The sequence below is a fragment of the Zosterops lateralis genome, assembly GCF_965231275.1.
Source record: "Zosterops lateralis genome assembly, chromosome: 4".
In the NCBI taxonomy this organism is placed as follows: Eukaryota; Metazoa; Chordata; class Aves; order Passeriformes; family Zosteropidae; genus Zosterops; species Zosterops lateralis.
This window is the reverse complement of record NC_139765.1, coordinates 64874259-64888246: the sequence shown is the minus strand read 5'-3', so window position 1 is coordinate 64888246 and position 13988 is coordinate 64874259. Positions and strand designations below refer to the sequence as shown.

Sequence of the window (13988 nt, the reverse complement as noted above, 5' to 3'; positions counted from 1 at the left end):
TGAACAAAGAAAATAGGAGGTCACAGAACTGCTGCTCAGGAGCACCTTTAAGGATAGAGAAACATTTGTATTTTAGGTATCTGCAGCACCAGTAAGTTTTACTTCATTCTGTAATAATCTGTAAGAGCATCTGTATTTAATGGAAGCCTGTTCCTATTAAAATTTATGGAAAATCTCTTTAATTCTGGTAGAACAACCCGGCAAGTGTTTGATAGAAAACTATATCACATAGCACATTTCATTTTGAACTCCTGCTGTTCCAATCACAGGACTATAGTTCGTGCAGTTTTATATTTGTTTGAAGATGTGTGTAACCTGTAATGACTTGAGCATTTTGGCACTTAATACCTCCCACTAAAATTCATGGGAGGAATTTTATGTTTAAACCAGAAAATTTAAAAAAATAATATAGTGAAGTGAAGCTTCATACATTTAGGGGCTTCAGTTTCATACCAAGAATGCACATATGTATAAATATGTGTGTATATATATATATATATATATATATATATAAATAATAAGGGGAAATTAGTGGTTGAGGGTTAAGATTTTGTCTTCTGCCAAGGTTGTTTTGAAATCTGTAGCATAGAAGTAATGTTTGTTTGGGTTCCAAGTAGGTAGCAGAATCAGACTGGACAAGCTGCAGGTTGAAGACAAACCTAAATGCTTATAAATGCAATCTAAATCTGGACACCTTAAATGTAAGAATTATTCAAACTACTAATTTTATAGTCCCACCAACTCTGCAGCTACTTCATATGAAGCCTTAATGGTGTCACAGTGAGCTAAATTTAGATTTCCTGGAAGCTGAATGAGAACAGGTAGGCACCTGTTATTGCTATGGTTTCAAAAAGAAGCAGAAGCAGTGAATCCCTGTGGAAAATGCATCTTCCAAATATCTGTAAGAATCCTTTGGATAGGGGAAAAAGGCATTCCTTGCTTAGGATCTTGTCTTTCTCTACCGTAGAGCAAAGCCTACCTCCCTAATATAAGAAATCTTAGTTACTTTGCCAAAGCCAGACAACTGTGACAGCTTGGTCTTTGATTACACTTAAGCCCTAGAAAACCCTTAAGGATTCATCCAGAAACGGTATTAGTATGTATCTAATTATATTAATAATATCTAAAATCAGGTAAGGGAAGTGATCATTATGCAAACAGAATGGGAGTTAAGCTAAATGTAATCCTTGCTCAAGTCCTCTATACATGTTTGAACTTAATTACTTTCATAATTTAAATCAGAGTTTAAACATGTGTTCCAGGTTTTTTTCAATTGTTTTCACTTTTTAACAGTCATCTGCTATATTGGTTTGTAAGTAGAACAGAAAATTGTTCAAACAATCTAAAAAAAAAATTGCACTGAAAATGGAAGATAAGAACAGTCTTATTATGAATGGAACTTTACAGCTGAAGCCAAAATTTGTTATCACTTTGTGAAGCTGTTAGTAATAGTGAACTTATATTCCAGAGTGTGTGTTTATACCATTTTATCAGAATAATTGAAATAACTGGGTTTTAGGGAATTGCATCCAGCTCTTAATTTTTGCTGTTGCAAAAATACAAGGCTGGCAAGGCACACCAAAGTAATGAATTCATTGCCTCAGTCCATGATATCAGAACTCTTTCCTTCCCATGACCTCTGATATTACTCAGACAAAATCTTTTCTCTGCATGTAGTGCCTCTAGACTTGTTCCATGGTGTCTAGTAGAGATTTCATGGCATCACAGAATCATTTATGTTGCAAAAGATCTCTAAGACCATCAAGGCTTGAGTGAGAAACAGCATTCAGAAATCTTCACCCTTCAGGGAAAAAAGACTTAGGTTGTGTGTTCTCCCACTTGTGGTTCCCTCTGTTGCAGTGGTGTGTGCAAATGCTGTAGCTGGCACCTTGTGTTCCACACGAAGACTAAAGAATAGAAGAGCTACAGGTGACCTGCTTAAATATCTGCTTGCAGCTGAAGGCCCATGGGACTCTGTACCATATTGAATGGCATTTTTGCTGCCTATAATGTTTCTGCTGGTGATGGAAAGTGTGGAAAGTAGCACGTGACCACACGTTTTAGGCAATTTGATCCTTTCTCAGATGGTGAAGCTGGGGTTTTCTGCCTTATCAGAAATATGGTTTCCTTCTCATACTGCTTAGGAATGACAAAAAAAAGTCTCAAAGTTGTGAGGTACTATAAGTGATGAGAAACATGAGTAAATACATTATTTGCATTATTCCTTCTCCTCTGTGTGAAAAAAGGGGCCCATTTTATGCAGAGGTACAGGAATTATCCTAGAAACTCCTAATAACAAAGGAGTCTTGGGAAACCTAATTATGGCCCTTGAAATACCATCAGAACTCATGCAAAGCTCCTTACTTCCTCATTTTGGATGAACACTTATCCCCTAAAATTGGTGGTAATTCATATGTCTATGTTATACATGATGCCCATTTACACAGCTCTGTGGCTAATTCATTGGATACATATGTACTGCCAATACCTGTGCTCTGTAATTTAAACCATTACCAAAAGCATAAGCTGTATTAAGAGCTTGATAGATGTATGCTTAAAGATAATTATGCATTTACTGTGTTTTAATTCTGATTATTGTTTTCTGTCAGCAGACTTGATGTGTTAAACTATTTTACCAGTATTTGTCATTATTCTGGCAAATCATTGCTGTAAATGAATCACTGGGTCCCATGAAATTCCAATGCATTTTTTTTTTCATTCTGCTGGGTTTTTATTCTCCAATATTTAGCTGTGTGTAAACTGAATGTGAAGCTATTAGAATCATGGGCTCAGTGATAGCTTGACTCACAGCGATGTGGAGAAGAATGAAAATAATCAGCTGTGCATGTTAATTGCAAAATATTATTAGTGATATTTCTCCCTTTTTACACAGAAGAGTAAAATACTTTTTATTTTATTTTTTAAAATACTGGAGCAAGTTCTGTATTAGAATAACTTATGTTTATTTTATTAATTTTGTCTTAATTATAATTGCCTTTTTTTTTTTTTTTTCAGATCAGTGAATGGCTCTGTTTAAACTGCCAGGTGCAAAGAACATTAAGAGGTGACCTAGCACCAGGTCATGGTCCTGGGCCACAGCCACCTGCACCCAAACAGAAGACACCCATTCCACCTCCAGCAGCTAAACCATCTCCACAGCCACAGCCTGTTCAAAAGAAAGATGTAACTCCAAAACCTGACCCTTCACAGTCAGCAGATGCAAAAAAACCTCCACCACAAAAAAAGCAAACACCCTTGCCTGGGTCTCCTCCTGTAAAATCAAAACAACCCAGTTCAGAGCCCACTGAGATCTCCCAGCAAATAGATGCCCCTCCAAAATCTGATCAGATCAAGCCAACACAGGCTGAAGATAAGCAAAAACAACCCAGTGTACAGAAGCCTACAGCAGACACTGTATCTACCTCTGTAGCACCGGAGCAGAAGCAGGATTTGGCAGGCCCCAGACCACCAACTCAGCAGAAAGTGACAGAGTCCCCAAAGCCAGAGCTGGCAAAGCCATCCCAGGACACACAACCAGCCGGGGATAAGGCAGATTCTAAACCTGTTCCACAAGTGTCCAGGCAGAAGTCAGATCCCAAACTTGCCTCTCAGCCTGGGGCTAGACCAGATGCTAAAGCTCAAAAGCCTGTTGAGCCAACGCAAACAAAAGATGAACCTAAAAAGTTACCAACAAAACCTGCCCCAAAGCCTGATCCAAAAGCAGCTCCCAAGGGCCCACAGGCAGGGGCAGGACCCAAGGCAGCGCCAGCACAGCCAACACCTCAGCCCCAGCCACCTCAGAAAACTCCTGAGCAGTCAAGGCGCTTCAGCCTTAACCTGGGAGGCATCACTGATACCCCTAAGCCTCAGCCTACAACGCCACAAGAAACAGTTACTGGGAAACTCTTTGGATTTGGAGCTTCGTTCTTCAGCCAGGCCTCAAATTTAATTTCCACAGCGGGTCAGACGGGGTCTCAGACATCGGGCCCCCCTCCACCTGGTCCTGCAGCAAAGCAGCCCCAGCCTGCAGCACAGCCTCCAGCCCCTCAAGCAGCCCCCAAAGAGGCTGCTCAGGCTCAGCCTCCTCCCAAAGCTGTTCCTGTAAAGAAAGAAGCCAAGCCTCTTACAACTGAAAAAGCAGAGCCATCAAAAGTGGATAGTGTTTCAGCTAAAGGATCTGATTTAGAAAAGAAACCTGGTTTGGGGAAAGATGGCAAGCCTCAGGCTGCTGAAGCTAAGAAACCTGATGGGCTGGCAGAACCAGAGAAAGCTACCCAACCTGAAATGTCTTGTCCCCTTTGTAAAACTGCACTAAATATTGGTTCTAAGGATCCCCCCAACTTTAATACCTGTACAGAGTGCAAGAAAGTTGTGTGCAATCTCTGTGGATTTAACCCAATGCCACACATAGTTGAGGTAAGACAATGGAGTCTGTATTAACCCCCTATTCCTACCTATAGGCTCCCTGTGCTGTGGAGACATAAATAGCTGGGTTTTAGCTATTAAACTGTTACATTTTCTTGAGCATTTCATCATCTGAAGTCTTTTAAAATTAAGTATCTGTGTTGTATGAAACTTAGTCACTTGTCAGAGTGATTCTGATGAATTTTTGGCATATTAAGGTAGAGGTGGTTTCTAGGGCTTTCATTAAGCAGATATGGTTATGAACTCCTTTGAAACTGGTCCTACTATGACACAGCAACCTATTGTACTTTCGGTCTGTTACAAGCTTTTTCTTATACTTCAGTTTTGTCTCCTATTGTGTGCTTCTTTAACCAGTGCCTCTGATTCAAAAAACTGTTGAATGAAGAATTGTGTTAATTCTTAGTTATTGCCCTTCCCTCCTGTTTAATACATCCCTAAATTTATTCCATTAATCTCATTCTGGCTCTGGAGTCTTTGCATATGCTGATGCATTCATTGGGAATGTTGAAGTTTGAGTGATACCTGTGTAGTAAAAGATGTAATTTTTTGGCAAGAACAATACAAGACTTACAAAGTTACTTCATTCATTAAAGACTGTCACTTTGAAAGTGCTTTTTCTGTGATTGCCTGAGACAGCTACTCATATTTAAAAGAATTGCACAACTTATTTTCAATAGTTTCCTCACATTGTGTGTTTTTATCTGCTTCCTTTCTCCATGTAATTTTTTTTGACAAGGGGATTTGAAACTTTATACTAGCTTAATGGAAAGGTGGAAGCCAAATTATTTGCCCAATGAATTTGGCAAGTTTAATTCAACAGAAGCAGACCACTAAAAATACTTGTGAGCAGTTGAAATGTTGAAGTTGGTCTGTGCAGCACATGAGGACTGTGGTAGTTGATGTTTTGCCTTTGAAATCTGAATGAATAAATGACAAATGACTCCCAGATTTAAAAGATACCACATCTCTGTCTTAAGGTGAGAATAAATATGGGAAGAAATAGCATATTTCAGGGGAAAAAATTGCTTGTGATGTTTGTATATGCCTTTCTTTGTGTATTATTTTCTGGAATATACTATCATTTGAGAGGTCTTTTTCCTAATATAAGTACATTTTATCCAACACATGAATATATTGTCAAAATGTATTTGTGGTCATTTAGGTCAGAAAGAAAGATCTGAAAATGCAGGAAGGTTGATCAGTGATTGAAAATTGGGATTTGATTGATTTTTAACACTGTTTGTGCACTGAATATCATCACACACACACACTCCATCATTGTCCAACTCTGGGTATACACACACACAGACTTATATGGATTTAATAGTGAAAAATGCTTATGGCTTTCTCCAGGGGCACTTTAGTATGTGGAACACAGAGTACCATGGAAACAAGATGTGTCAGTTCTGGTGGCACATTGCTCAAATGACAGCTACACAAGTCCTGGTGCATGACTTGTTTTCTTCAGAGTTGACTTCGTTGTGATGGTGTGGGATTGTTACCTTGATTTCTTCTGGTTAAGAGGAGGAGGCTGGTAGTCTGTTTCTGTTTTCCCATCACAGTTTTTTTTAGAAGATTCCCTCTGTTTCTGCTCTTGAGAATATTCAGAGCTTGAAATATGAATAATTTTCTTTAGTCTGACTTCCTCATGCCTTTATTTATTTGTCTTTTGGCACCTGCTTGCACATTCTTCTTTCTTATACTACACATTTCCACCTTTGTCCACATTTTCTGTCTTGCCTTCTTTTTTCCACTCAGTTTTGCTAGAAAGTGGCAATGTACTTTTCCTTCACAATAGGAGGTGGTTTGCTTGGCTGAGAGCATCCTGACCTTCCTTTTCATAAAGATTGGAAAGACAGGACAGGGAGCTCATCATTTCATCTCCCAAATATGCTGTGTAAAAAATGTATTTATGGTCAGATAGCAATTCTGTCCCTGGATGCACAGTATATAGTATATACCTTTTACATGGCAGAAACATGATGGTGAGCAAATAGTTTATGCTCACTTACATACTCTTTTAATGCACCAAATTCTTCTAATGTGTTCAGTACTGTCTTGGAGGTTTTATTTACTTGTCTCTTTCTTTTGGAGGTTAGGAAGGAGAAATAGAAATGGTTTTTAAAATTGGTCTTTCTACCTAATTCTTTTATTGCTGTACTGTACATTCATATAAAAAAAAAAATGTAATTGCAGAAGCTGTATGCCTTCTTGGCCCCAGAAGTAATTTTGGGATGAACAAACATATTGCATCTTAAACATAATCGTAGTTTTTCTATAGACCTGCAGCTGTATCACAGTTATTCTGACAGTTGCTTATGTGTTGTCTACATTTTTTCCCCTCAGTAATGACTGAAAATGAATGGAGTTTTATTGACTGAGTGATGGCTGAGCCCTTGTTGCCAAAAAAACTTGTATTAGGCTGTGGGGTAAGGATCAGTCCAATGGAACAGGGAAGCCAGTGTTTCATTGTGAAGTGCAGAAGAGCATCTAAACCCCATGGGCACTTCTACCTTAAGATCTCTCAGCAGGGAACTTTTTCCAGCCAATGTGCTGCTGCACTGCAGACAGGGCTGAGAGTACTTTTAAGAGAAGAAAGTGCTTTCTTACAGTGGCAGTTGTTTGTTCTTGCCTGTGTGTGACAGAAATAACTTTTGAAAAAGTCTTTGAGCTGCTGCAAACTGTCAGTCCTCTAATAACCCCTCTACTGCAGAACATATAACTGGACTCTTACCTAGTCAAAATCAACAATATGCTATTTACTTCAGTGAAATTGTTTTGATTTGTGCAAGCAGAGAATTAGGCTAGAATACTTTTTCTCAAAATGAGCTGATTGTTCTTTTTCTCCCTGATTTGTTGATGCAACAATCAAAGAGTTATTTACTGAAATGGTAATTTATCCATGATGCAAACAGCCACAAATGATTAAATAAATGACACTTGATGGAATTCAGAGACCCACAGGACCATGGGAGCCCTAGTGCATTAGCAGACTCCTTATTCTGCCATTTGCTCAATGGGGAGGAGAACTGTTTACCAGCTCTGTAATTAGCTTTCCAGCTCAGGTAGCTGGAAGCAGCTCTATTTTTAGTAACAAAGCAGAAGATCACAACTGCTGAGGCCAGAAATGAAATGTGTGGCAACGACCATTTTGTGCATTTAAAACTCAGTGATCTGTTCAGAATATTGAGCAGGAATGGAGATGGTTGTCTATAATGTAATTAAGTATGTTGAGGTCAGAAATGTAGGACCTGTGATAAATAATGCAGTAATAAAATGTTAAAAAATGGAGATGGTTTAAAAGCTAAACTAAGGAAAAATAAGATAATCCAGATTTTTAGATTCTGTGTGGGAAATATGAAGGATAACATCTTAATAGAATCACATTAGGAACAGAAAGAGCTGAAAATGTGAAGTGTGTATATGTTACTGTGCTAATGGATTTAATCTAATAGAAATGGCAGGAGAACAACAGAAGCCCTTTTTAGTCTACTGATAGCTATAAAATTACCTGGAAAGGCACTGGAAAGTGAAGAATGCTCCATGTGTGAAATAAATTACTGGGGCTACAGAAAGGAGAGAAACATTTTGAATGATGGAGAAAGACAGGGAGAACTGTGGAAGGGCAGAAGAGACATCATCACCTTACCTGACTTGGTAAGGGCTTCTTTGAAAAAGATGTAATCTGTTACAGATGTGATCAGAATGCATAATATAAACAATTTTAGGGTGATATTTCTTATATATGTTTATTACATGTAGTCTGTATGAAATTGTTTTGCATTGATGGATATGATGACAGGAATCTATAAAGCTTAATGATTTCTTTCAAATTAATATATATATATATATTAAATAAATAGATACATAACTTGCCAAAAGTACTTACATATTTTTCTGATAACTTATTTTACCACTCCTATTTATTAGAACCAACTAAATCAATTTTTTTTCTTGTCCCCATAGATCATGGAGAGAAGGAAAAGCAAATATATATATATATATAAAAGTAAGCACAGTGTTTTCATTAAACTCCCTATAATAACCAGGTGAAAAACTGGTACCTAGTTCTTCAAGTATGAACTTCTAGAATTAGCAGTAAATAGCATTTTGGAACTGATACAAGCCTCTCTGGGGATGAAGGGAGCAATTTTGTGGTGGCATGGTGTCATATATCTGGATACATCTTGGGTTTTTCTACCTCCTTCCAAAATCCTGCAGAAAGGGAACTGCCATGGGTGAATGAGCACCCAGTGTAAATAATTCTGCTAGATTCTGGTTTTTCAGTACTTCACTGATACGTGCAATGTAGTGAGGGCCTGAGCAAGTGCGCCCTTATATTCAAGCTTCAAAAGTAGGCTTTAAAAAATAATCAAAAAAACCCTGCCAAACCTGAACTAAGTGACTCAAACCCAGCAACTGAATGCCCAAATGTGCCTTGGACTTCTTAAAACAAATGTGCAGCAACATTATAAAGTAATGATCCATGTATTATTCTAATGAGAAACCCTAAAATAGTGCACTGCACCATCTGAGGTGACATCCATTGCCTATCTTTAATTAATTAACAGCTCTGTACTGTCATGTATTTCCTACTTGAAAAAGCTCAGACCACTCTGCAAACTGACAGGTTTAGCTCTTGTAAGAAGCTCCTATCTTCTCTCTTATGTTTGGTGATGAGTTGTTTTGGAAACAGATGGTGTCTGGGAAACACAGTGAAGTAGAATTTGCACTAAAGAGACAAAGAGAAAAACAATCACTCCTTTCAGTTGCATAATTTATCTTCTCTGCTTGTCCCCTCTCCCTTTAAAGAACCTTTTCAAATTTTGATTGCAAGAAAGTGAATGCTATTACTGTTTAATAAAGTAACTAAATAATACAGAACATAATAGGCTAACACAATGTACTCCCTAACATTTATGGAAATTTTATCCATTAAATTATAATTCTTTATAATTGAGAAAATATTAAAATTATTGCTAATTATTACTTTGAAAGATAAAATCTGGCATTGAAAAACAGAGTGCATGTTAGATGATTAAAAGCCCCACTATATTTCTTGACTGTCAGAATGAAATTAATCTCATTCCAAATTAGGTATCTTACTTTTCTTTTAAACTTATTCAATATGCATGACAGACAAAAATATTAAAGTGGAAATATTTTTCATAGCAGAATGACTCACCTCTTCCATTTTTCCTGTAAAGCACATATATTGTGTGCATACAGAATAGAAGGGCTAATATGGAAAGACTCTTCAATGGATGATTTAGTCAAAATTGAGCACAGAGAAATAGTTCTTAAAAATTTGATGCCTGAATTTACTTTTTAAATAAGGTTGAAGAGCTTAAGCTTTGTCAACAAAATTAGATTTCTCTGTTCCACATTTGCAGAAGTATTTAAATGCTTAAAGACAACCAGAAATTTGTAGGGGTGTTAGGAGCTCATGTCATTCTCTGATGCCTCAGCTAAACCTGTTCCAAAAATCCCAGCTATGACCTGATGATTTTGGAGAGCCCTGAAGTTCTGTCTTCTGCGTGTGGCTTGAGTTGTTCCTTTTCAGCAGTGCTTCTGTTTAAACCCCCTTGAAGTCCAGACATGGAAAAACTTGTGAGGTCTGATTTTGGTGTGTCTTTGAGAATAGTTCAACCAGGAGCAGTTCTGCTTGGCATTAAGCATACCAGCTGCAGGCACTTTAATAATTAATAACAATAATAAAGCCTGCTCATGGTCAGGTGTGATGTGGTGGTGGTTTGCCAAGTTTATTTGTTCTTCAGTGGTATTATATGCAGAATATAGACATTTTCAAATAGATATGTGACTTCAGGACACTCATCCTCATCTCAGGTCTGTTGCTGCCATGATACAGCCAAGCTTCTTGTCTCCCCGTTTCCTCCAAGAACCCACAAGTCTGCACTCAAATTTCAACAAAGTCAACTGCTGCATCCAGATAACCTATTCAGTAGATGTTCTGTGATGGTTTTTTTTTTTTTGAATTCCCCATCACTGTAGAGAGAAATGAAAACATCCTTATTTTCTCACAATTTTCTCTGAACAGGTGTCTTGCAGTTCAGTAGGGCTGCTTGGTCCAGAGCAAATTATACACTAATACAGTTTCATTTTTTGGCAGTCAGGTTTTGATGGTTATTTCTGAATGTGATCTTGGGAGGATATTTAAAAGGCAGGCATCTTAGATCTCTGTGGTTATTAGTCAAGGCATGAGTTACAGGATTGCATTCTTGTTGATTTGCCTTTCAGTATTTATGACCATAAAAATAGGTTTTGTTTGTTTTCCCTCTGAAATTAAATTCAAGGAGTGAACACTGGTCTCATTGCTCAAAGTAATAATGTGACCTTTGGAAGGACTATTACCATGATTAATTTTCTGCTATTTGTTTCCTTTATTCTAGTTTCTAAAAGTTTCCAAATTACCTCTCTGAACAAAGAACTCCATTGAAACCAACAATGTGATATAGACATAAAGCCATGTAAGGCCAGATGGCTTTTATTAATGTTGGTAATGGCCACTGATGGTGTGAAATCCAAAGGGATGTCAACAGCAGCACTGCTGCTGGCACACACAGCTCTTGTCTCTCTGGCTATTTTTTTTGTTCACTTGGAATTACTTTGCAATGAGTTCTTTACTTATATACATTTATTCCATCTTAGATGCCTTTGCATTTTTGAAAGATAAAATGCTCAGGTGAGAAATTAATGAAGAGCTTTCAGCGTTGATTTTTGTGTGTTTTATTTTTCTCCTGTGCAGATAGTTTATAGACTAGTGTATTAGAGACAGTCAAGATGGAGTCACAAATCTAAAACAGATTATCAGGGAAATTACTGACCTGGCCTTGAGCCAGGTGATTTTCTTCTCTGTTACTTCATTAGAAATTTGGTTGGTGTCCCATTATTGAATGAGGAAGAAATCTCTTGAAAGCTAAGCTGGTATTAACTTTGTATTTTGAATTTGAAGTTTGAATTTTTCTACTCAACTTTATAATAGTAATTTTAAGAGAATTTATTTATTGAGATAAAGGTATTTCATGTTTTTCTTCCCCATTACAGTGCAATACATTTTTGTTCATGCTTTATTGAGAAACAAAACTTCTTACTTTAGAGACTTTAAATATTGCTGTGAGTTTTAGTTAATGTCAGCATAAGACCCAGTAATCCACTTCCAGATTTTCTTAAGCAAACAGACAAATTCTACTGTATGTTTAGTGCCTTAATTTTTTGGGTTGTTTTGGTGCTCAGGTAAGATATTCCATGCTATCTGATCACATTGATGATATGTGGAAACTGTCATAAGTTGTGTGACCATAAAAATATAAAGCATTTAGCTTTTTGTAAGAATCCTCACATAGTTTTGGTGTTGTGATAGATTCCCTAATAGGAGGGGAGCTTCAAATTAATTATTTTTTAATATTCCAGGAATATGAAGAGATGATGCTCTTCCAAGGAACCAATTCTATAATAGTATATTGAAAAATACCTGAGGATTTTATATATCTGAAACCAGGATATTTTTCCTTGAATATTTGTTGCTGTGATTGATTGTAATAGGACCAATGGAAATTGTAGTATTAAATAAAATTCTGAGATGACAGTATACTGTCAATTTAAATATTTGCATGCTTTTTGTGGCGTCATTTCTTGAAGAACAAGTCTATATATGTTAAAGAAGTTAAGCTCCAATTCCTGCCTATGTTAAAAATTTCATGTCATGTTTCTGGTGACCAAAAGCCAAGTGTTGTCTCATCACAACAGCATATTAGTAAAGCAAGGTCAACATTTCCCACAAAGAAATTCCTTGTTTGCCACTACTGTGAGGTGATTTTAAACTTAATGGGATAGCATGAGTGTAATCAAAGTAATTGCAACTAATTTTAACTGTTTGCAAGAAGTGTGGCCAGCTGTTAAAATAAAAAAAAAAAAAAAAACACCCACGTGTAAAGGAAAAGTTGAAATGAACAAGAGGGGGCATTTACCTGATTTCTGTTTGCATTCTACACATTAATAATTCTCCCTGAGTAATGAAAAGAGTGTCATTTAAAGAAACAGTGGTCAGTAATTATTTTTAGTTTTGCTGAAATGCATATAGTTCAGTGGACCAGAATGAGAACAAATGTGACTTTAGATTTAATGTTATTTATCTATTAAACTGATTTCTGCAGCATTACTAAGAGTAAGGATGGAGGCTGAGGGGAACCTAAGCCATTATACAGTAGTGGAAAGGAGATTAGATTCATGCCAGTAAGCTGCTGGAGATGCTGGCTAGGCAGCATTTGAAACAGCAGGTCATAGACTGATGTTGAAAAGGAGGATTAGCTGCTGCTGAACTATTCTGGCTGAATTTTGCACAAAATGCTGTTGAGTAGTGAGGGAAGGGGGGAAATATACATTTTTGCATCACTAGGGAAAAAAAAAAAAAAGTAGGAACCAGTAGGTTATATCAGACCAGAACACTCCCTGAGAAGAATGGTGTGGTGTATTAGTTTTCCATCTGTGTTTTGGAGGTTAATGAAATTACTCAGACAGTGAGGTAACTTAGGCTTCTAAGGACAAGACTGAAAGACCATCTGGTGATCTTCTGTTTTTAGTATTTCTAGGTTAGTAAATTTCTTTGTTGTTGTTGTTGCGTTTTATTTTTGTTTTTCCTCTTTTTTTCCTTAGCAAATAGCCTTCACAGTGGAAATGGTCCAGCTGTCATGTACAAAGATTAGAAATTGAACATATGAAATCTTGTCCTTATGTATACTATTTTAATGCATTTATTTATTTTTTCAGTTACTTTTTGTAGTTACCTTAATAATTGTGCTAAAGACTCCAAATGTATTTATAATACTTTAATTTTTGGAGGGATTTCTGACCATTTTCCTGACATCCAAAAGCAGTATATTGTTATGATTTTTTTTTGTCTGGTTTTGCAATGGCATTTCCATAATTGCTGAAGATGTTGACATAAGTCTGATCCTCATCATTATTTATCAATACAAATATCTGATTTTTTTTTGAAGTGTCATTTCTGCAATTGATCATAAGTTTTATATCTTCCCTTTTATATGAGAAGAAAAAGATGTATTTCTTTCTGATTGCTGATAAACTCTTAGTGATTGTCTTCAGGATATTAGTTAGCAACTATATTTTTGTTCATTTAGAGTATGATATTAGGTCCTTTACTGTCTAGATAAGGTATCAGATATACCTGTTCCTCACACTCCCTAAAACCAACACATCAACTCTTAAATGTCTACGTAAATATTATTTTCCCACAGCTATTCAATGAGAATTTTCACTGAAACATTGAACTCTGACATAGTACAAGAGAACCAGCCTGGGCACATACCCAATTTCAGATGCTCTCTTCTTGCTGTTGAATTGCAGTAGGAAGAAGACTGGAATGTACAAAATACGTGTTATTTCTTAAATATTTTTGTTTTGAAATATGCACTAAGGATTTTGTTTGCTCAGAAGTCAATCTGACAGTGAAAATTGGCTAAATTTGGTGTTTCATAGAGGAGTTTTGTATTTTTCTTTTAAAGTCAGAAGTGGACATTGGATTA

The 13988-nt window shown here is 36.7% G+C and overlaps 1 protein-coding gene across 1 annotated transcript in view; it reads left to right on the top strand.

The window, feature by feature from the left end:
- Nucleotides 1-13988, top strand: part of PCLO (piccolo presynaptic cytomatrix protein) — a gene marked incomplete at its 5' end in the record, with an annotated part of 328275 nt that overhangs the window by 16301 nt on the left and 297986 nt on the right. Inside the window, one exon of the mRNA XM_083859465.1 lies at nucleotides 3016-4416. Within this exon, the coding sequence (XP_083715591.1) occupies nucleotides 3016-4416 (1401 nt within the window). The remainder of the gene's footprint in view (nucleotides 1-3015; nucleotides 4417-13988) is intronic.